This window comes from Plectrocnemia conspersa, unplaced genomic scaffold (genome assembly GCF_051122295.1).
Source record: "Plectrocnemia conspersa isolate PC_06_02 unplaced genomic scaffold, ASM5112229v1 ptg000010l, whole genome shotgun sequence".
NCBI lineage: Eukaryota > Metazoa > Arthropoda > Insecta > Trichoptera > Polycentropodidae > Plectrocnemia > Plectrocnemia conspersa.
Window position 1 is genome coordinate 12,083,078 of NW_028277174.1, and position 25,471 is coordinate 12,108,548.

The window sequence follows — 25,471 nt, forward strand, 5'->3', positions numbered from 1 at the left end:
CTCGATAACGATTTTCTGCTACAAAGATACGATAAAAATGTATCGACGGATTTCAAATATTATTAGTTTTTTTCTAGCACATTTCATACCTAGAACTCAATCTGCATCCACACTACATAATAAAACATTATAACAAATGTGTTAAATAACAATGTTACACAACTTGTTTCTATAGCTTGTTAATGAATAACAATATAGCTTTACTCATGGCAGACTCATTTAACACAATCTGATCTCATTGTAGTTAAAAAAATCAGCTTTATTCTAAATAATTTCCATTTATGAAATGTTATATAAATTTTTTGTTATATAGTGGGTCCCAGCTTTTGATGGACGTGAATCTTTTATTCAATAATTCTTAAGGCAAAACATTTTCCAACTGTCACCATTCATATACATGGTTCAATAAGTATTTGATACTATTAATCCATATAGACAAAGGTTCACCAAAGATAATCTATTGCTGATTATTTTGTGCTAAAAAACTAATAACTTTGAAATCATCATTTTTGTAGCAAAAGATTTGTTATTTATACAGCACTCACACTGTATACATAAAATCATAATTCAAAAATTGACTTTCAACGTTCATTGTTCATCGACTCAATATTAATTATGTTCACAGCGCGAAAATGAGCTGAAAAATTACTTAAACCGCTAATTCTGTTAAAAAACTACAGTTCAAATTGGAAAAATAAAGCAAACAGATCCTACAATATTTACATTAGATCCTATATAATAATTTGTATATTATTTAGGCAGTGATTTATAATTGAGGCCGGTTCAAAAATGAAAAATAATAAAATTAAAATAAAAAACCAAAGTAAAATAAAAAAATCTTTTTTATAATATATAGAAATAATAATATAATACAATCTCTTCAATATATGAAAATTATATAAAAAAATATTTAACAACAATGTAAATTTAAATCAAATCATATTACAAAATTTGATTCAACCCTCTAAAAACATATACAATTATTTTTTTAAATACATATGTTTAGAAAAAGAAAGCCGTCAATATAAAAAAATAAAATAATACAAAAATAGCAACGCGAGGGTCAAACTTTTGAAAGACTTATAAGACAATCGATACGGCAAGTACAATCTCATAAAGCGCACTATTGCGATAAAATTCAGTCTTGAAAGAAGCTTGTTTAGGCGACTATTTCATTACCAATTTAAATGCAAAAAACCAAAAATAAAATGCATAAAATATCATGGCATATAACAATTAACCATCCCACAAGTTTAATTGAAATTATCGATATAAATAATAAATATGTATAGTATACTCTCCTCTATTACACAACGAAAACATTAAAATATAATATTACATAAGCAATAAATTCAATAACAATATATTAGACGTAAATAGCATGCACAACAGTGTGAAGAAAAATACTATGTGTGGAATAATCAGATCACAAGTATACGTTTGATGATAATGATATACGTAAATGCTTACGCTCATATTATATAAAGATTTTTTATAAATAATTTCTGACTATAATATATATCATATAATCAAACTGTGCTTCTTATAACTGTCTTCTACGAAACCGCATCCTGCTCGCTCAAAACACAATTTGAGTCTTTATATTCATTTAAGTGAATCTCGGTCCACCTTTTAACACTTATTTATATTTAAAAAAAATCCAATTAATGTATTGTATATATATCAAAATACGTCAATTGTCAAAATAAATACAATCGTGTATACATTTTATAAATATCACTAAACCACAGTTCGAAAAATTAAACTAAAACTCCATACAAAAATTATACATAAATATATAAAAATGTAATCCTGTATTTATTTCAAACATATATGCCTTCAACATATACATTCATATCATCTATATATATACTACCATAACCGAAAACTTCAAGAGATTTTACAATGATCGTACACCAAAAATATTCACATTAAACAAACTTCTATTATATGTATATATAAAGATCATGGTGTTTATAGACTTAGATTACGTTAAATTACCATTAATAATTGATTATTCCATTGAAATATAAAATGAATTCCACGTCTACCACGTCCGTTTAGAATACCACGACAATTGTGACAGTTAAATGAAACTCTCGATACATAAATATGGAAGAAACAATATATCACCGCTCAAGAGACATCAGTCAAAAATCAATAGGGGAAACTCATGGGTATTACGGGACTGTTATAATCATCATGTATATAACACTAAGTCAAAAATAAAAAATACAACATATACATATGGTTTTTGAGAGCTAACCCATCGTAATATATACACAATCAATTCCTATATAATTAAAGTAGATATAGATGCTTTTATCATTTTTATAAATACCTCAATAAATAAACGGTCATTTATAAAATGCGCTTAAGTTAATATAAAATTAATATTAAACATATGTATAGTAAAAAAATTAAAATAATACAAATTGTATAGCTTGAAAGCCGACGATGAAAGATTAATCTTGATTTTTAAATAAATATATTAGTAGTATTCAGCAGCCTACGACAATGTACAGATATCCTCAAACTGTCGGACGTGTGTGTGAACGCTGGACATTAAATTAAACGTCGATTAAGTCTTAACGTCCTGGAGGGGGCTGTTGAGGTTGCGGCATGCCTGGAGGCACTGCCCTGCCATTTGGATTTCCTACGTTATCACCATATGTCATGTCTACCATTGGAATCTCGTCACCCTGCTAATAAAAAAATATTGTTAAATAATATTTGATACGTTCCAAAGACAGTACTGAATGTTAACACGCTAATGTTGTAAGTAAAATAAATAAAAATAAAAAGCAAGAGCTGGATCTATTAAAGCTCGCTTATAGTGAGGGTTTATTGTAATTAATAATTTTACTATATTACCTGATGGCGTTGTCCACCAGTGCCTCTCTTAATTGTACGGTCTTCATATCGAGTGCCACCCTGTGAAGCCATCGGTCGACTCAGGGTGCTGTTAGCTCCGGGCACTCCACCTCCAGGAGAGCCGGGGGCTCCGCGGGCGGTCGAAGAACCGCTTCCACCGGTCGGTCCGCCCCCACGACTCACAAAGTCTGATTCTTTCCATCCGTGTTTACGATACACATCTCTCAACTCTTGATGTTGCCACATTGTAAACAACACTTGACCTATAATAAATATTTGAACCAACGTTAATAAATTAACAGATCTACAATTAATCATCTACGGATGTAACGGTTTATACTTTATTATTTTTCATTAGATCCACAAGGAATGGTATATACAGTAGCTTCATACGGACAAAAAATCTTACCTGCAAACTTTAAGACTCGCGGCGTATACTTTGTGCGATTGTGTGTGATGGCGACAAGCCTATCGACACCACTGGCTTCGAGCAGCGCCCTAGAGAACTCGGCATTACGTTTGATGACTTCGTTCAGCGTGGCTAAGACAGCGGCTATCGTATCGTCCGAAGTACCCTGGTCGTGCTGAAGATTTCCTCCGGGCAACTTCTGCACGAGATCTCTCATGGCATATTTGCCAATCAATTCTTTATTGCGCTGATCGATTGCCAGATTGCGGAGAGCCGTAGCCACCGCACAAACGACCCTATCGACCTCCATGCGGAGCAATTCAACGAGGATCGGAAGTCCTATAAAAAGCCCATTATAATAAACCCAATATTTGATAACCGTCATGCGCAACTAAATAAAACAATTACCTTTTTCTTTTCTAACAGCCGCTCGAATATCGATACTAGGCTGCCAATAGCAAGCTGCTAAATTCTGCAACGCTCCGGCTGCCGCTTCCAGTGTTTCCGGATTCGAGCAGCTCTGAAGCAAGGCCATGTACAACGGCACGACTTCAGGACTCCAAAGCATCTCAGTTCCCTTAGGTAAATTATGCATTGCTGGGGGTTCATCGGAAGTTCCTTCAGACGCGTCGCTAGCTGCACGTCCGTGTGGACTGGTGGAAGCAGACGAAGCCCCCGATTGACCTTCCTTCTTTTTTTTGCTTCCGCCAAAGCATCCAAGATTATCACCTAAATCAAAAATCAAATGTAACACTCCAAATCGCTAATAAAACTAGCACAACTTACCTTTGGAAGAATTGGCAGATGCTCTAGTGTTGGACGTATTGGTCACAGACTCGGTAGACGGATCCGGACGGCGGTCATAATTGGGGTCTTCAACCTCTTGGCAGCGATACGAGAGGTTACGCAAGGTGCACACACAATTCTCTACTATTTTGCTACCGGTCGACGTGTGTGTGAGTGCAGCGCGGACGGCGTGCAGCAACGCAGAAGCCAATCCCGGCAAGGCTCGTAGTCGTCGTCGAGCTACCGCTCCGGCAGAGCTGACGTTGCGTAGAACGCCGGAAGCATTTCGAAAAACTGTAAAGAAACGATCAATAAGAACATATTAAAGAATCACAATGAATGCAAATTAAGGACATAGAATATACCTGTAGACCAGTAAGTGTCGACTGGACTGGTGGCGTGCCAACCAGAATGAGGTATGATAACTTGCGAGACAATTACGTGAGCTCCTTCTTCGATGATGCACTGCTTCAAATCTTCACACGAAGACATATTCCATATGACACCGGTAACCAACTCCTTTACCTTTCAAAAATGACATAAACAACTTAGAATTGAAATTTAAAAATAACGTAAAAAAATATTATTGTATAAAATAAATCACCTCCAATTCGTGCGTCCTACAAAGTAAAGAAGTAAGCGCTGGAATTCCACCAGCCTGTCTAATGGCTCTTTTATTTTCATCGTTCTGCCGTCCGTACGACAAATTCCTCAACGCTCCACAAGCGTTGCGGCAAACTTCGGGGCTCTCGTGAGATAACAATCTGACGAGAGGAGGTATACCGCCTATGGACAAACTCACGTATTATAAGTGCACAATTCGTGAATTAACACAAAACTGGTAAGATAAAAACCTAAGCTTCGCGTCTTCTGCTTGTTGGGATCGTCCATGTAACACAAATGCTGTAAATAAGCGGCCGCGTTGGCCTTCACCACGGGACTGGGACTGTCCAAAAATCCGATGACTTCGGGAAGATTGGGATCCCTCCATTGCAGACGTGGAGCTTCGCCACTCCCGACACTCCCAACGCCTCCGGGCACGCCCAGCATACCCATGGTCATCTCTGCCATTTGTTTCTGTAGTTCTAGCTCGTCGCCATACATAGATTGGCCTCCAGCGCTTCCCATACCCAATCCGTTTTGTGAGTCCTAATATAAAAGAGCAAAATTAATTGAAACAAGAATGCACAAATATATTAATATTGGTATATATATTGAATACTTACTTTGTAAGGGACTGGCATCTGAAGTGAATAGCCTTGAGGCAGCGTCTGTCCACCAACATAGCCGTACAGATGTAACTGTTGCTGTTGATTGTTTGGATCATCGGAAGATTGATTTTGAGGTCCGTTTCCAGGTAGAGATCCTGCAGGTCCACTAACATATTGATCTCCGAGAGAAGGTCTTGGCGATGGAGCGCCGCAATAATGATCTCCTTGCACTAGCCTCACCATTGGGTCCACATCATCATATCTAAATTAAATGAAAATTAATTTATAAGATGAACTCTTTACACTAATAACTAAATTTTCACACCCAGTACTCTAGTTATAATAAATTATCTGACTTACAAAAAAATATTAAATTTTCTTAGGATATTTGCTGCAAATTCCTATGTAAATAACATTTTTTAAAGAATAATAATTTAAATTACAAAAATAATGCTTCTCTTGTGGCAAAGTTTATGTCACAATATTACAATCAGTTATTCAATTTTTAACTTCATGAGCCGTTCACGCAATAAGGCGTCACATAGGAAATCTCCCATCCAAATTTTTTTAAACCATATCTGGCGCTTACGAAGATCTAATCTATCCTCCAACACACTACAAATGTTTTTTGTTGCAGTATTTCGGGATATTTAACAAAAAAAACTCAAATAGCATGCAATTTCGAAAGAAATCTTTAGTCAGTATAAATTCTGCCATCACGAATCGGTGGTTTCTATTTTTATTTTTTTGTTAAAATGGATGCCCCGAATGTTGATAAACCGAAAAATAACAAGACATGTGTTGACACAACGACATGCAGAGCACAATTAACCACCCAAACGGACCAATACAAAAAAACGAGATTAATCTCCGAATAACCTTATATGATATATAAAATATTATATAACCTTTAATTTTTACTACTTTCCAATAGATTATGCGATCTTATTACATAAATATTCATTACGAAAAATATTTATCTTCTTATGGTTGAACAATTTTTAATACTTGTCAAATATGAGATGAATTCGAACATAAGAGATCTCAATTGGTCCAAAATTTATCAACTCAGAAATAATGAGCCATTTGAAATTATTGCAGGAGTAAAATCGTACCTGTAGATGTGGAAAGCATACCAGAGGTAACAAGTATATTTGTTAGAGATGATTTTTTTCGAATAATCGCTACGGAAACAAACCAATATCACACACAAAACTGTCATCTATATAAAATTGTTAAAAGTGCAAAACAATGGGTTGATTTGAGTATATCAGAATTACGAAAATGGTTTGGATTATTTATTCTAATGAGCATTGTGAGAAAAGGACGAATTGTCAATTAACCGTTTATATACCATGGACGCCTTATTACGGACGCTCTATTGAATCGTGATCGTATTGCGTAAAAATTGCCAAATCTACTAATTAAAAAAATTCGAATGTGTGGAACTTTGAGAGCAAATAGTGGCATACCTGATTCACTAAAAGAAAAAAGGAAAAAACAAATATATTTCGACCAAAATTTCTGAGAAAAGTTGAAATACTCTGTCAGATTTGGAGAACAGTGAAAAGGCGAATTGTTCAGATAATTTCCATAATTGAAAATGTAAAATAATCAGCACCGGAAAAATTAGTAGAAAAACTGACTACCTATATGTATACCTAAATGCATTTTCAAATATAATAAATTTATGAAAGGTGTACATCGCGCAGACAAATATCTTGCATATTATCTGGTTTAAGGGAAAACAAAATAATGGACAACAAAAGCTGCATCGTATTTATTCAATTGCTAGATAATAAAATAAGATTTAATGGATTCATGGTGAATGTTGCAACAGCTTGGATAACTAATGCAGATATATTGATAGAAATAGAAGGAGAACCAAATAATGATTTTAATCAAAACAAAACTTTCTGGTAATTTATGACAGCGCCAGTTAGTAAAAATTTCAACGGTCGGTGAACGATTGAGACTACTTTTTTTACTTTAACTTTAAACTTTATTTAAATTTATTTTTACTGAGGTTATATCAACGTATTATTTCTGTTTAGTATTACTTTATAATTGGTATTATAAAATAACATTTACACGCCGAAATAAAAATCTACACGTTTTAATGAAGATATAAAATGTTACAATTCGTATTTAGATTTATTTATTTTCATATAAATAAGAACAATTATTTATGTTTAAATATATTTACTTGAGAGCCAATGGAAGTTTTTTTCATTCTAATATCAAATTTGAACATATAAATAAAATAAACTGCTTTTTTATTACCTAACATTTTTTTATGAAACCCTGTTATTCATTATCAGTTGTAAATAATAAGCGGTTTATTTATTTTAGTGTTCATTGTCAATTCACAAAATTTTTAATTTAAATTTTATAGGTTATGATCCAAGATGTTTAAAACTTGGAATATTTTACTAGCGATTTTACTTTATTTATTTTTCAAAATTTATGGATTTGTATATTTATTCTATAATTATTCCTGGTTATATATTTTATCAAATGTGAAGAAAAACTCAAAAAAATAAGATTTAAATCGATAGTTTGAGAACCACAGGTTGAGTGTCGCAAAATAAACAACATGTGTCGAAGCCCTTAAATATATTGAACGTAGCTTAAAAAATCATGTATTTAAACGCATTTATTAAAAAGTTATGCCAATTCTACCAAAGATCATGATATTTTGCAAATTTCGGGAACACTACACAGCACTCAGCGCAGGTTTATGTTAAAAGCACGCAGCTCAAAAAGTGTTGAGTTGAAAAGCTATTTATAAACAGTCCTATATATTACTGACCATTTAACCATAAATTTAAAAATGCAATAAAAAGCATTCAATCCTTTTATCATAGTTTCCAAACTTGTTTTAACATAGTTTTCCTAGGATTTCGATTACATAATATAATGTTTCCTATCGCTTTAAAATGAGTCGTTACTTTTCACACATCACTTAAACTAACAAATGATAAAAAAAAAACAGTTCAAATAATATTATCATGGCAGATAAGTGCTTCTCAATGTTTATATAGCGATCGTATACCTTGTCTGAGGAATGCATTGTAACTGATGATGTGCAGCCGCTGGATTTGGCGACGGAGGTAACATACGAGGAGCGGCGATCAATCCCGGCGGCGGAGACGTGCTCCTAGAACTGGGCGATGGCGGAGATCTTCCTCTCTCGACGTATTCCTAAAATTAAAATATTAGCAATATTCAACAGTAATAGACTTATGTTTACTTTAAAAAATAATTACCTGTCCCATGTATTGAGCGATTTGAGGCGACGCTTCCGATAAATACTGAGGAGCTGATCCATAAGGATTGCCTCCGTAATGTGAATAAGTTTGATAATGAGGCTGATAACCGCCCGCGTCACCCATCATCTAAAATAAATTAAATATGTGAGATACAGCAATGAATATAGACCATATTAAAAAATAATAATGTAATACGTGTGGATATTTCTGCGATGGCGCTACGGCAATATGTCCCATGTGGTTGTATTGAGTTCCAGGCGGTAAGTATAAGCCGCCGTATTCCGGTTCGGCTAGTCCAGATAAGTGATAATCTCCGGCCTGCAATAATAATGGCAATGTTAGGATTTGCGGAGGTGCGCATGCGAAGGTGGGTGGATATTTATATTTACTTCGATGATTGGATGGTGTTGTGCGGGAGCCGCTCGCAATCGTGCCAGTTCATCATCAGCTCCGGGGGCCACCGTAGGACCTCCGCTCGGAACAGAGTTCGGTTCGGGGCTCCGGCGTCCTCCGCCAGCATGTCCGTTGCTACGTTCGTAAGTCGAAATCGGCTGCTCCACCCTTCCGCTGATTGAAAAATTATAGATTTAAATTTCTAGTACGTTGACATAATTAATTAAATATTTATTTCAATACGATGCGAGATCAACGAACGAATGATAATATAAAAATAAGTCTGATACTTTGTGTAAAGGAATGTGTTGACATCATTAAGACACTATTTAAGCATGATTAACTGAGCGTCGAGAACTTTTAATCTGTAGCAGTGATCTATGAACAACTAAATAACGTGGATCCCTAATATATCAACGGAAAATAGCCCATCTGCAAAAAAATCGTACATAAAAATTCCAGACACGATCAATACATAATGAGGTACATGTAATACAATCATGCGAGTGAATCGCCCCACATATGGACGGTATAGAAGCTATCAGAGAACTCATCCTGTATGTGAACATTACATTCGACCTTTTACATTGCAAGTCTTGTGAAGTTTATGTGCGTTTTAGATACTTTAAACTCAGAGTTTGATTCTACTGAAACTATTATGTGTCAGTAGTGTGTCAGACCCTGTAGGACACAGGACAGGTTGGAGTGGAAAAATCTTCCGGAGGCAACCAAAGCACAAGCTGATAAATCTGCGCTAAAAGAGTTAAGCATATTCACGAAACTAACTCGACATCAAATTAGATTCTTTATAAAAAAATAATATTGATATCTAGTAAGATAAATTTTCACAGTCCGATGCTGTAACGATGGTCACTATAATATAATTTTTTATATTTTCGAATTGTGATTCTATATATTCTTTGCACAAACAACATATTACGTGTTTCTGTATAGATTTATTTTTTACTTCTAAAAGAGATTAAATAGATAAAATGTCTTTCGATGAATCGAAATTGACTAGGCAAAGCAGATAAGCATAATTTCTGGTTAGTGGTTGGGAATTCCCAATGATATTTAAAAAAAAATTATTGAAAAAAATGCAATCGATTGTAAATGAAATTTTTGTTACATTTCAATACCATAAATATAATATAAATTCATTATAGTTAGTTGTTTTTCCCAAAATATGAGAGAATTTCCGTTTCTTTGAAACAGGAAGAGATTTGAATCAGACTTGTCAACCAATTTTTAAACTCTTATCATTGTATTATCAAAACCTCGAAAATGGGATCGGGAACTGGAACGGAGTATTTTATTTTAGAAGACGAAATATCAGGTTGTTCCATAAGGTGCGGGTTAAATGAGTTAAAAATTAAAATGTGTAATACTTTTACCAAATAATATATTCTCCATCTTTTTCTCCAATTATTAAATCAATAAATTCTTTAATGTCGTTTTTGTAAATTATGTTATTCCACCTAAAAACTGTTGCAGGGATCTAAATAGATGATAAGTCATTTGGAGCAATGATTGAAGAATACGGTGGTTGAGAAAGAGTTCCCAAGAAAATACATTACTTTTTTCTGTCAACTTGTTGGATACATGAGGGCGAGAGCTGTATTGTAAAATTATCCTTCTATAATTGATAAGGGAAGGTCTGAGTCACTTTTTAACGAATTATCTGAGCATACTATGTCTGCCTATAATCCAATAACTTATAATGAATGCATAAGATTATCATATTGGGGTGTAATCCTGTCCTCGGGTTTGAAATTGGGGGTAGGTTGACATCCAAACACCGCATTTTACTCTGCATGTTAAAGTAAAAGATCCACTTCTCATCTTCAGTAACAATTGGATTCAAAAATAAATATTGAGATTGGCTGCGTGAGGTTTATCTCAGACTATTTTTGATATTTTTAAATGTTTGTGAATTGACATAGGCGACACATTTGAGCTTTTGTGCTAGCTTCTGTATCGTTAATCTTGGACCTGCTTTGATAGCAGCCCTAATATCCTCTAACACTAACTACTTGTAAGGAAATATTAATTTTTTTAGAACCACATTTGACACTATCTAAATTGAATGGCATCCCTGTTCATCGCATTACAGATGTTTTTAACTGCTATCGTCGAGTTGAAACTGAGATTATTTTACCTCCACTGTCATTTCTGATTTAGTTACTAAATAACATCATTGACACTACTACTAACAAAAAGGGGAAAAGTGGAATAGAAATTTAATAATTGACACTAAATATTCACCCGTATAGCGAGTTGGGGTGCAACTTCTTTGCGCTCTCCATCTTGCGTTGATCGTCGATTGACTATTCACATTCCATAATGTCGCTCCTCGGCAATTCCAAAACGCTCCCTGTCGACGCGCGTTATTTACAATCTGAACGGAAAGAGAACAACGTCATTAGCTACACTAAGTACAGTCATCGCGATGACGGCGGTTCGAAGAACGCATGCGGTAATTGATCGGTTTGACGTTTGGGGCGAACGGTGCAACGGTAGAAGTGCGAGCAGACGTCGAGGAGACGTCCGACGTCGGCGACGCGACGCCTTTCCGAAGAAGGTCGCGCGCGGTCCCCGGATCGGACGAAACGGCGCGAGTTGCGGCGGGGCCCCGGGGAGCGTAGCGAACGCGGTCAGACGGCGACGGCTCACGGCTCGCGCCCCGCCCCTCCCCGCCGTGTTTTGGCGCTTCGCGAGGGGCGAAACGCGGCCGCGGGGCGCAGGCGGGATCGCGCGAGACGCCGCGGAACAAAACGGGAGCGCACCTGAGGGCCGGCGACGGGGGCGGACGCATGGCGCTGAGCTCCTCTCGCTCCGGCCGCGGCCCAAAGCCTCCAGTCGTCCGCGCTTAGGCGGTCCGAACCCGACGCTCTCCGGCCATCTACCGTTAACGCTACAACAGAGCTAAAATCTATCACCCGTTCGCCACGATCTAATAATACCTATGTATTTTCTAATGCCATTACAATAATAATATATATTTTCCGTAAAAAAATTCATTTAATAATGGTTTTGTTCAAAGCTTCAGTTTAGCTAGCCCACTCACGTGTATATACGTTGTTTGTAGTTTGCCGTTTTTGATGAATTCATTTCGGTAAATTTTTGCAGTTCAAACAATGGAAATATTTCATACTTCATTGCATTTTTGAACATGACTTTGTGCACTAAAAAATGTATCAGTAGTTCGGTGGTGTTCTAATATTCAGTTTCCACGATTACAATTTCCATATATTTTAATTAGTTGAATGAAATTAGTGAATAATTTCAACTTCGGCAATGTTATTAATTACGACACTTTCACCACGGCAGATACTTTTACGCGCCATTTACAAATTTATTAATATGTGGGGGGCATCTATTCATGCCATGTTTTTTTAATATTATGCTTGGATAAATTCAAGTAATTTACAACCTAAAATGATACTAAATAACCATGTTATTAGGCTCAAATGCTTATGGCACCCAATGAGTGCTGGTAATTTTCTTGATGACGGGAAGCGAGAAAAATAAAACCTTACGTGTGTTTTTTCATTACAAATAAATTATTAAATTAATACCGCAAATAAATTTAATGTTTTATTGTAAATTCGTGTTTTCCACTTTTGTTGTTAAAAAAACATACTTTTCTACAACTTAATTTTAAAACAAGAAACTCAGCATGACGATTTTACTCAACGTGGTTTAATAAAAAAAATACCATAGCGTCAATGTGATAGAAAATACTGTATTAGAAAGTACAGTTTATATTTATATTTCTAGGCGAATTTAAAAACACGAATGCAGCAAGATGCATAAACATTGTGCTGCATAATTTATAATATATACCAAAGTATTTTATCTATATTACTATTTTATCTATATTTATAAAAACATATTTAATTAGTTAGTAAAAATAAACAGACATTATGTAAAAAGATATGATGAGGCAATGCAATCAAATAAATATTTACAAAATATAACCGCTGAACAAGCATTCGACATTTTTAAAAGAATTTTAATGAAATGCGAAAATTTAAAAAAATATATTTACTTACACGCAATTAACAAAATAAGAACTAAAGCGTGTGATCTCATGATAATTGAACCATAAAACAGATTTGTAAATACTGTTTTACAGTGTCATAAGTCGGTGAATAAGATCTAAAATACCTGGGTTAAAAACCAAAGTCACTTATAGATTAGGTTTTCCTAGATGTTTTTATTTGCACGGATAAATATCATTATAAATAATTAAAAAAATCAAACCAGTAAAATCAAGCGAGTTGTAATAATAATTAATCATTACTGACTGATTAGTTGTTGATTGTGCTTACGGCTTACCCCATTGTAATGCATTAATAAAATTATTCTTTGAAAAATAAAATAATGTGAAAGAAATTTTAAAATTGGTAGAAATGGTTGTCGTAACTTCTTCCCTCACAGAGAAGTTGGCGCACGATGCTGGTAATAGATCCTTGTTCTTTTGCTCCTTGACCGTCTTAACATAACATGAAACAATCAGGATAATTGTAATTGATTATAAATAAATATTAGATATTTTAAAATTTGCACATCTCTGTTAAGCCAAAATATTTTGAAAATGTAATTAATTTTGCAAGTATATGAAATAGGAATAGAAAGGAGCAATAAGCTTGATTAAAAACGTAAAAGAATCGGTCAATAGTCTAAGGGCGTTGCAGACTGGCAACACCGGGGCTGTCCTTTGAGGTTGGCCGTGCCGGAGTCGGCAGCGCGAGCTAACCTCGTCGAAGTGTTGTCCGAAAATAAGCAATGGGTGGCGTGTTGTCATCCCGACGGGCGCACGCGGCCGCGGCCCTCGCCCCTCCCGCGTCGCCTGCGCCCCCGGCACCTCTCGATGATGTCCTCGCGCTGGCCAGCGTCGCGCTCGACAATCCCGGCACTCTGGACGAAATCCACAAGAAGTGCAAAGGTTAACAATGACCCGATATACATAAGAAACTATTTTCAATTTGTTTATGTAATACGTTTGCTATATATTTTTCTTACTTGAATATTTAAACTACTACGAATTTTGAAAATTAGTTTGACATCTAAATACACACTGGTAGTTTACATTTTACACTTCATTCGTGTACAATTTGTGCAGTTATAAATATAGATACGTTTTGCTTGCGTTGCATAGATCTGGTTGAACTCAAATTCGATAAACTTGGCAATGATGTAATTTCTATGGACCTAATCAGCTCAAATATGCGATCGACTCGTATCATTCTTCGAAAATCGCAATTGGTTTTATAGGCTTTTCGTCCACGAAAATTCATTTAAAAATCCCACCTAACTGCACTGCTATATGTACAATGACGGATCCAGAATTTTTTTAAAGGGGGCGATATTTTAAAACAACAAATTATATTTATTTGCACTACATAAAATATACTTACATACTAATCAAACCGAAGATAATACATACATCAATATTTCTATACATATTTATTAATTTATTAATAACCTGATAGTCTCAAATAAGTCTTCAGCCTTTTTAAACTTTCTCTCCGCGGAAGCTAAAATGGATGAATAGTAAAGTACAAATAGTTGGATAAATATCCTCGTCAAGATTGCTAAATATTTCTTCCCAAGTTTTGGATAGTTGACAAGATTGGTGTTGAATGGACTTCCAACAAAATTTTCAAAATTTCACAATTAAGTTGATAACTTAAATTTATATAATATTTTTTCATGACGCAAAATTAGTAGAAATTTCATCAATTTTCTCATCAGTATTTATTAAATTGCATAGAATTAAAATATTTCTTTATAAAAAATTTGTTAATTGATCAGAAAAATGGTCCATTATATCCATAATAATAATATCTAGCTTAGAAATATACATATGTTCTTCTTATAAAGATTCTCTGGGCCAGAATTAACTATATTATGTATATTTAATAGCAGCGATTTTGCTTGCCTTGGAACTTCAATTGCTATACTAAGTGATTCAGCTATTCATGAAACCTTTTTCAAAATTGTAGTCTTATGTATTTTAAAGTTTCAAGCAGATTATTGTTCAAATTTCTATGGAAGTCTTGAAAAATACTCCTTAAATGTAGGAAATAAATGAAGCATAGAAACTTGATAATGCAATGAAATTAAAAATTGTAAAAAGTGGCAGGATTTGAATGCTTCAAGTAAAGCAAAAATGTTGATGAATAGCCTTACCAAATTTGAATTTTTAATTTCATTGCATTGAATTATTTGAAACAATTATTGTTAATCTAGATTCTAGAACAGGGGTAGCCAACCCAAATGATCTTGCGGGCCACTTTGGAAATGCATCATAACTCCGCAGGCCACATATAAAATTATATATCCCCATATTAGATTTAGATACACTAGACATTTTTTTTGAGTGAAAAATTGAAACATAATGAGTTATTATTATTGTGTTTACTATTATTCTTACATGTAAACATAGATAATATAATAATAATTATACTAAACGTACATTGTAAAGAAATATATAACACAAAAAGTGTGATGAATCTCGCGGGCTGGAAAAATATTCCATAACTTTAGACACCGCCGTTAGCTCAGAAATAGTATTAACTCCTTGATTAGGAAGTCTTTTGTCAGCATACATTGTGGGACTGAGTTAATTTTTATTTATTTTTTTTAGGTTTGTTTTGTTTTTATTTATTGATGAAGCAAATTCAGTGGTTCCTAACATTTTATTATGAGCATTTTTTTATTTATATCTCACATTTATCAACTTATGATTATTTTATTTACTTATATGTTAGTGTAAATTTTGCTTTATTGATAAAGAAATTCAGAAGTTCTCAATATTTTATTGTAAGTTTTTTTATGTAATAACAAATAAAAGGTATTTAGATTATGTGCATAAAATAAAATATACGCAATTTTTACATTTAAAAACATATCTTTTAAAAATTGATTTATTACCACATTATGAAACGGTCAAATCACTGACGTATTGTTTTCCCCTCTATACTCCAAAATCACTTACTTATCTTCTTCCATTGCAGAGGTTATGCCTATGAACTTTGAAGGATGCAAATTCATGGTGAACCGGGGCATCAGTAATCATTTCCAAGTATGATAAAAACCCATCTTTTTATACATATTTTATCAATAAATTATTAAATACCTATATTTTACAGATATCTCAAACCATAACGATGAGTTCGATGACTCCTAGCGGATACAAAATCGGCGCTACGTATGTAGGAACAAAGCAAATCAGTCCGAGCGAAGCGTATCCAGTCGTGCTCGGAGATTTGGATCCGGAGGGTAATCTGAACTTGAATTTCATTCATCAATTGACTCCCACCTGGAGATGCAGGGCTGTCGGACAAGTAAAATCAGCTCAATAGTCATACGAACATATTCAAATATAGTTTTTTTTATTGTATCAAAATACTTTTAGTTTCAAACCATGACTCTGTCCGCCGCTCAAGTGACAGCCGAACACCAAGGACCCATTCACACGGCCACATTCACGGCCAGCAGTCAAGAATGGCGAGAAGGTGCCGGCGTGTTGGTGGCTCAGTATCTCCAGAGTGTGACCAAACCTTTAGCGCTCGGTACGGAGTTGGTGTATCAGCGTAGTAATAAAATTCCTGGTGGAGAAATTGCCGTGTTGTCGGCTGCTGGTCGATATGCAACAGACGGTATTTAATTGATTTTTTTAAAAGTATTAAATATTATATTAATTTTTAAATATATCTTGAATTTGCATTGCAGACACCGAGATAGCTGGAAAAGTAGGTTTAGCTGGTCTACAAGTGTCCTACTATAAACAAGCTAGTGAGCAATTACAGGTATGTTTTATGAAATATAATTGTTTTTACTAAATTATGGGTCGTCACATGTCAGTATTGCTACAATGGAGAAAGTCACATAAAAATCTGAAGATATGTTATTATAATTATAAAATTAACTTAATTTATTCATATAATAGCAGACCATATCCAGAGTTACTTGAGATATAACCTTATTCATCGTCAATACAAACGGAATAAAAACAAAAACATTTCTTTCTTTGAATTTTTCTCCTTGATTAGTCTTAGTTTTTCATATGCCCAAATGAGTATTGATGTATACATGCAAAATTTTGAGGGATGGCTTCTTCGTTGTCCTAGAGTGCGACTGAGCAAAATTTTTAATCAATAGCATTAAATATAATTTATATTGGAGTGACTATATTTTATTGAGGGTCCTAAAATGAAACTAAGCAAAATTAAAACATAGACATATGTGCATTAAATTGTATATAATATATACCAGGGCTGCCAAACCTTTTAGTTGGGACAATCTTACTTATCATTATAAAAAAAATCATCGCAATCTACCAATATGCAAGGGGTAAATATTTTTTTTATAGGTTCACAAATAAAGAATGATTATTAAACATTTCAGTTGATAAAAATATTATTTATCAAGATTCGGCGATATTTTTAAAGTCAGGATTGTACGGTGCAAGAAATAATCGTAAACATTGGTCAATATGTTCATCACTCAAATATTTTCGTATATCTGATTTTATAATGTCAGAATATGCGGATTCAGCCAAATATGTAGAGCTAAAACAAGACATTAATTTTTGTACCGCCTTTGTAATGATGATCTATTTCCAATTACGATCTTTGAATTTTAATATAAATCATTCTGAAATTTAATTATTTCCACTTCTAGTTCATTCTGATTTACTATAGGTATTGTAAAGACTTGATGTTGATGTCTTTCTGAAAGAAATTTAAAAAAATAGTGTGATATTTTTATTCTTTTCAAAATCATCAAATCTTGCTTTAAATTTATTTACTGTCTCGTACAGAATTGACTATTTTAAGGTTCAATTTCTTTGAACACTTCTTGAATAATGCAGTGGTATCATAAAAAGTTAGGCATAAAGAAATAAAACTATTATTGCGACCGGTCATACATGTAGCACCGTCTGTCGTATTCGAAAACAATTTATAAATGAGAAAATTTATTTTTATTATAAAGTTATTAAAAACTGTTTATATATTCTTCTCTTGTTTTTCCGTGCATATGTATTACTTTAAGGAGTTCCATTTTTACTGAAAAATCTTTAATTACCATCCAAATAAATATCATTAATTGTGCAGTATCCATCGCATCATATTTTTCGAAAGTTGTATATCTTAAATTTGATCAATAATATATTTTTATTTTTAAAATCTAATAACAGTGAACCTGCAGCTGCCAAAAACGATTTTTAATTAAACTTCTATCAACAAATGTTTTTTATTTTTGATTAATATTTAACACACTCAAAGATACAATGGTTTCTCCAAGTGATTTATTAACTGCTTTTGCTGCAACGATAAATTAACTTTAAAATCTGTTGTGAAATTAAAAAAATTGTGACTAATTACAAAATACTTGTAATCAGTTTGTATAGCTACAACATTTATCTTATCTGAAAGTGTGAAAAATCTCTGGACAAACAGATTTTTATTGCTAAGCTGCTATTTTTACTTGAAATAAGGAGCTTAATTTATTTTTTTAATAACCTAAAATTTTACATATTTATTTATTAGGTTGGTGCTGAAATTGAAACATCGTTTAGAGGTCAAGAATCTGTCGGTACGATCGGCTATCAAATTCAAATACCCAAAGCTGAACTAGTATTTAAGGGTAAGATACATCATCGAAATATATATATATTTTATCTAATAACTCATAATATCTTATCTTTCCAGGAATGGTAGATTCAAATTGGAACGTAGGTGCAGTCTTGGAAAAACGGTTTTCGCCACTGCCATTCAGCTTTGCCCTGTCTGGGATGGCCAACCACAGCAAACAACAGTTCCGTTTCGGCTGCGGCTTCATAGTTGGCTAATGCCTCTGTGCAATTGTTAACTCTTCAGCACTTATTATGCATTTACATTCACCGAGAATCGTTTTTAGAATTGCAACGCAACATTTCTTTCTATTAAGCTAGGTTAAAAGAACACAAAATGCCATTCCGATTTCCTGGAGACGAGCATCGATATGTAAGATTAGGCAACTTTTGTTACACCGTCGTTTACAAGAACATACATCTCTGAACTTTAATCGTTGTTAAGTAGTGGTTATAGTGAAATTTTTTACGATATATTTTCACTGTGTTTCTATTGGCGGAACATTTACATTTTCAACTTAATGCATAATTTGATTCTCGCTGATAGCTTGCTGACTACATACGACGTGCTAAATAACTGTTGTGGCTCAACTTGTAAGTGTGTAGATATTTAGCAAAGATGACAAATTATGTGTGTATATTTTTCAAAAAAATGTTAAGTTTATATTGTTTGTTTTTTCTTACTATCTGGAAATGTATTATTTCATCAAAGTATGTATTAGTTCAATATAATAAAAATATACATATTATGTAAATAGTGAAAAATATATTTGCGAAATATATCCCATGTTTTATTGAACTACCCAATTATGGTTCGAAATGCAAATCTTTTTATAGATGAAGTTTATAAGTAAGGATCTGAACTTGAATTATTTTTCTCTGAATGCAGATGATTTTTAGTATTGAGAAACTAATATAGGTTCATCCAGGATTCGACCCTTAGTTTTAAGCAGTGGCAGCTCGTAATTAAAATGGTAAGGGAAAGGGTGTTGTGGCAAATTAAAAATCATATGTGTCGCTCAAGCGAATATACGTTCGATATACATATCATTACTTCGAAAGACCGCTATGATATAAACACTATTGACGAGTGGTTTGTGTCGTATGTATGCATATATACGCGAATTTAACATTTCTCACCTAAATGTGTGCATCTTTTAATTCAATGTAAATATTTCAATGATTTTTCTGGACGTGTTAATATAATATATCAATGCATTATAAAATACACATTTTTTGCAGTGCAAAAAATCCATGCAGTATGAGTATGGGGTTAAAAAATAGCTTATGAATATTTATTAATTTCTTATTTATTTAAAAATATTTTTTTTTTTGTTTTTTTTCAAATATTCTTATGAGTGAGTTTATCAAACATTTAGACATTGTCGGGTTGCTAGAATAACATTTTTTTTTAAATTACCGGATTAATGAGATTATATTGTAGTTTTTTATGTCTCGTAATGTGAAACTTGTGAAACTACATTTCTTGTGAGTGATATTATCTTCCATTAGATAATGGCGGATTAATGGATTTTCCAAATTTCTCGTTTGTCAAATTAAAGTGGTGTTTTTTTTACAATGTGGGAATTTGTGGCATGGTGCACATAACGAGTGAAAAGAAAATCGCCTTAGTATGAAGATATTTACAATTGTGAGTAAACATTCAATTTTAAAATAATTATGAGCAAATTCTTAGTGATAAAAACGATATTTGTGGATTTTAAGGATAATACATACTAATATCACGAAAAGGAGAGCTATTTTTTTGTAATTTGTTTTAATTTACCGACTTTTAAAAGTTTTAAGAACCACTTACCATTTCAATATTTTTCAAGTATAGATAATTAATTTTAAAATCCAAAAATTAATAAGCGAATTACTTAATTGATATTTTTAACGAACCACTTCGTTAAAAATATCAATATCTTTAAACCATTCAATATTAGAATCCACTTTAATGGATTCCAGTTGGAAAATAAAGTTATCTCGGGGACCATTTAACTACAATAAAACCGCGCCCTTGCCTTATTATAAAATGGACCATGAATCTTTGACCCACGACAGTTGGTCCATTCGACATAATTTTTCCGAAAAAAAAATACAAAATTTTGGTTCCGGTTTTAAATTTTCTATGCCCACGGTAAAGGTTAATTCATATGTGTAATTTTTACAAATATTCAGTGCATTCAGAAAATAAATTAAAACTAAATAAACGCAAGCTTAAGATCCACGGTAATTATAAGGATGAACGTGATAAAAGACAAATTGAACGGACCACCACAATAGCTCTCGTTATGTCCAAGGGTAACAAATAAATAACATTCTCCGATGCAGAAAAATTATATTTCTTTATTTCATAACGGTTGCGGTAGCAATAAACCATCGGACGATAAAAAAGTATCGTTAACATTTATCCCGTTGCACAATTCGACCTTCGAAAGATGTAATTACATCTTTCGAATTACGTGTTTACTTGTTCCTTTTTTTCCCCAGGAGTAACAAGGGCTATTGTGGTGGTCCGTTCAATTACAGTCGTTTGTCACGTTCATCCTTATAATTACCGTGGTTACGGTTATTAAGTGCGCGAGTTTAAAGAATAATTCCCACAATAAGTATATTATAAAATATCTTGCTCGCAACAAAACTGTGTCAGAACGTGAACACCCCATGAATAACTCTAAACTAATCTATTTAATACCTTGTTATTGACCATGTATTATTATGCTGACTTTCTGTCAACATAAAACTGACCTTGAGGTTAAAATATAGATTATAATATAAGAACTGGCTATTCTTTAGAAATACTGATCAATAAACTGTAATAAATACTGACTGAAAAAAAATAATTCTGACTATTTGTCAAAATAATTCTTACCATTTAATATTAATTCTGACCATCTAATATTTATTCTGGCCGCTTCTATTATAACATCTTAATAAGAATTCTGACCACAACCGAATTAAAATTCTGACCCGAAAAATAAGAGCCAGCTGGCCACACAATTCATATAGCGATATCTTATTCTCCTAAAAAGCACGACGAAATTTAAATTTTTCGAATTCTGTAATCGGTTTTGCCGGCTCAGACTTTGTTTAATTTTGTAAAAATTGTATACATAAACTCCAACAACAATTTTTCTGGGTCCTTGTAACCCTTTGTGTAAAATAAACAAGGGCCAGCACAACTTGAATAAGTCGTTTCTATTAATCATTCCTTAACGCTCGTCTTCGTCACAATAAATCAAGAAAATACACAAAAAACTATGGTTCATTATGTCGCACATGTTAAATCTTGGATAGATTCCATATTTCTGAAATAATAGGTGTTCCAAATTTCAACATACGTTAATTGTGATTTGAAAACTTTTTATATTGAGCTCATTTTTAAAGTTAGCAATATTTTTACCGAGGAAAAAAATTATTAAGATTAAATAATGCGAAGATTCCTTAATTGCTATACAATATAAAGTTCTTAAATGTATTGCTTTTATATTGAAAATTACAAATGATTTTTTTACAGTTTGTGTAGTCTAATTACTTTGCATGATTTATATGCAAATAATTTACTTGAGATTTTGAATAATGGAAATGTCGAACTGCTAATATTGAAATTTTTTGTAATTTTATTTGGAATAAAGATACTATAATACTGTATTTTATATATTAACTCCCAAGGCAGAATATAAATTTGCCCCCACCCCCCTCCCCAAGCTATTTTAAACTCATTGCACGTGAAAGACAAACTATAATACAGTGCAATGATCAAATGTTATATCGCTAGTAATTATTTTTCACTATTAGTAGTCGTTTTAAGATTTATGGTAATTTAAATTTTAACGCACTCTTTTTATTTTAATTTTAAAATCAATTTGTTTGAATAACAAATAAATATATTGCAATTTTAACATTTTACAAATTACTTTAATGAAGATTTAAGGAATGTTGTTTTTTAATATATAATGTGAGCTCTAAAAAGGCCCAATTATATTTATTGCGATATCATTGTGAACCACATGTGCCACGTCAAACCACTGCCAAAAGAAGGAGGATAAGGGGTGACTCATCGACGGAAATCTCGTTGAGTCATACAATGAAGCTTAAATCATATGGCAATTATTATATTAGTGTATACTATTATACAGATGTAAAACAGGTGCCAGTGTCGGGTGAGAGTCCAGTTTAATAAAAAATAAGGTTGCAGGCGTTAGAATCCGAAGTAGAGTAGTCTTTGATAGGGCAGAGTACACTAGAAGTAAGTAGAAGTCTTTCAAAATCGAATGTTGGTGCAAATTTTAATGTATCGAAATCAGTCTCTTTGTCTACGTGAGCAAGTGCCAATCATCTTTATACGTTCTCTAATAAAAGTTTAGACAAAAAATAAAATGCTATTAGGCCGTTTCGACGAGAATTAATTGCGAGTTAGATATGCACCTGTCTTTGTTTTTTACAAAAAATAACGAATTGACCACTGATCATTAAATACACGACACTCGGCGTCTAGTTTCCTTTTCTTCGACATCATTATATTGGGGCACTATAATTTAATGAATTTCAATCGAAATTTAAAAAATAAATTCCAAATTATGTTTTATAAAAATTGTGGGAGTTACTATCATAACATACTTCAAATAGGGAAATCACTATTGTTATTCCCTTCATGCTATCACAATAATTAAGCGATGTGTACACTGCAAACTTTGAAATGCAGCTAAATATTTTCGATTCGGCCTCTGTTTTGCCTGAACTATCCTTTTTTATCTTGCATGCACTACGTTCTTAGAATTTCAATAAATGTATTTCGAGTAAACGAACATCTGGTCGCTTTCAACACCGACTTCTCCGAAAACATCGAAAACTCTGGTTATCTCAAATACGCAACTTTTTTTACTTTGGGTTCACTACCTACTACCTACTCAAATTTCGATTGATGAATTGAAATATAGCTGCTGTGAATTCACAACCAAATAACAAAATTCTATAAAATTAATATATCCTATATTAATTATTTATACGCAGAAATCTGGAATTTTTGGAGGGCCGGATCCGGCCCGCGGGCCGTATGCTACTGACCACTGCCTTAAACTACACTAAGCTACTATGATTTTAAAATTAGTCGTTTGAAAATAAATCTGGAAAAATATAAAGGAACAAACAATATAATATGTATCTGGAACCGAAAATCAGGAACATTTTTATTGTTCAATGAATTATGTCTATAAGCTCTTTTTAGTATCAGGGACGGCATTTCATTTTTTTTCTACTTTAGAATCAGAGAGGTCATTACAGCTTTTATCCAAGGGGGGAGGGCAAAAGTTGGCCAGTCAGTAGTTGTTTTTTTTTTTAATATTTTGAATTCATTAATATTCATAGTATTTTTTACATTAAATCAAATTTAAAGGAGGGGGGCAAATACTCCGACTTGCCCCCCTCAAATGACATCCCTGTCTAATATCCTCAAAAGAGTTCTACACTCGAAACAAAATTATAAAATAGCTTTCTTGTAATATACAAGTTTATTTTAGCTTACGTATGCTATTATTGTTTTCTTTTTGTATATTTAGTTTATAATATTTACTTTTTAGTCTCCCAGTTGCCAAAGGACAGTTTTAAATCATTATTATAAACAAGAAAGAGCACACTTGAGCTTTACGACTCAATAAAAACGTTCTTCGCCGACAGTGCGTCTTTCAAAATGTATTTTAAAAAGCTGCTTTGAAATTCGTCTTCAAGCAGTCGTACCCCTTTTTAGCACTCTTGTTTTTATTACAAACCATTTCGCATTCATGGACCCCATAAAATTACTTCCGCCTCGTCTTGTCGTCAAAGAAAGAATATAAACTAGAAAACGATAAAAGAGAGGAATCTTCATTGTTACTTATTATACATACACGACGACCTTGATATTGAAGGGTGATCTGGGGCTAAGTTTTTTTTCCTTTTTGACAACCCTCACACACATCCTGTGTTGTAATTTAACAGCTGTTCTACAATACCGACAGCTGTTCTTTTGTTGTGTAAATATGTAGTAAACAGAGTTATATGTATATACATATATATTTGCATTAAAAAAAACACATTGGATGCATCAGGACACAGTTGGACTTTGTTAGTTTTATACCCGTAGAATTGCATATTTTAAATCGATGCAACCATTATATCATGAATGAAATTATCTTCCCCTCTATGTTTTATTATTATAAATACAATACGACCAACGCCCATTTTTAAATAAAGCTATTAAATTAAAGTTTTTATATATTCTTTATAATCTTTCTGTAGTTTGACGATGAATGAAAATGTATCGCACTCATATTTTAAAATTCTCGGGCCGCCGACACATGCCTCTTTAGCTCAGTGGTAGAGCACTGGTCTCGTAAACCAGGGGTCGTGAGTTCAATCCTCACAGGAGGCAGAAAGGTTTTAGGCCGTCTTTTTTATTTTTTTGTTATATTTATTTAGCACGATGCTAATAAAAATGATTTTATCAACAGTATAAATATTTTACAATAATATAAATTTAGAAGTTAGGTAAATTTGTTATACAAACAAAGGTTCGTGAATAACATAAATGGTTGAGGTTGCTTCATAGATGTCGCTAGTGACGTGTTTGCCAGCACGAAAATTAAATAAATATTTTTACATACATAATGTAATATTCACGTAATATTTATAAGTTAAGCCTATAAATATTTTACTTGAAAAATATACAAGAATAATACATAAAGTAGTAAGGTGACCAGATTTTGAAAATATCAAAGGAGGAGACAAAAATAAAAAGTCCATATTAGATTTTTGTTCGAGGAGGATAAATTGTAACAAGAGCTAAAAAAAAATCAGCAAAGAAATTTTTGTTCTAATTCCATCTCCGAAATTTTTTGAG

The 25,471-nt window shown here is 33.0% G+C and overlaps 2 protein-coding genes and 1 non-coding gene across 6 annotated transcripts; 2 read left to right on the top strand and 1 right to left on the bottom strand.

Moving 5' to 3' along the window:
* Positions 1-1,220: 1,220 nt before the first annotated feature.
* Positions 1,221-11,866, bottom strand: p120ctn (adherens junction protein p120). 4 transcript variants are annotated; one of them, XM_088194895.1, is made up of 15 exons: positions 11,732-11,866; positions 11,211-11,343; positions 8,942-9,119; positions 8,748-8,870; positions 8,550-8,678; positions 8,336-8,484; positions 5,296-5,542; positions 4,924-5,218; positions 4,674-4,855; positions 4,435-4,588; positions 4,070-4,363; positions 3,692-4,012; positions 3,284-3,622; positions 2,875-3,137; positions 1,221-2,702 (listed from the first exon to the last, which is right to left on the bottom strand). In XM_088194895.1, exons 2-15 carry the CDS (start codon positions 11,249-11,251, stop codon positions 2,589-2,591), a joined length of 2,829 nt encoding a protein of 942 aa, XP_088051021.1. In that variant the 5' UTR covers positions 11,252-11,343; positions 11,732-11,866; the 3' UTR covers positions 1,221-2,588. The 4 variants fall into 4 exon arrangements, with proteins under 4 accessions (XP_088051021.1, XP_088051020.1, XP_088051018.1 ...); XM_088194894.1 differs by having other exon boundaries at positions 1,668-2,705; XM_088194892.1 differs by having other exon boundaries at positions 1,669-2,705; positions 4,435-4,594.
* Positions 11,867-13,663: 1,797 nt separating this feature from the next.
* On the top strand, positions 13,664-19,373 carry LOC148230633 (mitochondrial import receptor subunit TOM40 homolog 1-like). Its single transcript, XM_088194070.1, has 7 exons — positions 13,664-13,896; positions 15,971-16,038; positions 16,106-16,300; positions 16,372-16,615; positions 16,689-16,765; positions 18,509-18,605; positions 18,671-19,373. The coding sequence occupies exons 1-7, from the start codon at positions 13,737-13,739 to the stop codon at positions 18,808-18,810; spliced, it is 981 nt and encodes a 326-aa protein (XP_088050196.1). The 5' UTR covers positions 13,664-13,736; the 3' UTR covers positions 18,811-19,373.
* A 5,558-nt stretch (positions 19,374-24,931) lies between these two features.
* Positions 24,932-25,003, top strand: TRNAT-CGU (transfer RNA threonine (anticodon CGU)). Its single transcript has one exon. It is a non-coding gene; the product is annotated as a tRNA-Thr (tRNA).
* Positions 25,004-25,471: the final 468 nt, after the last annotated feature.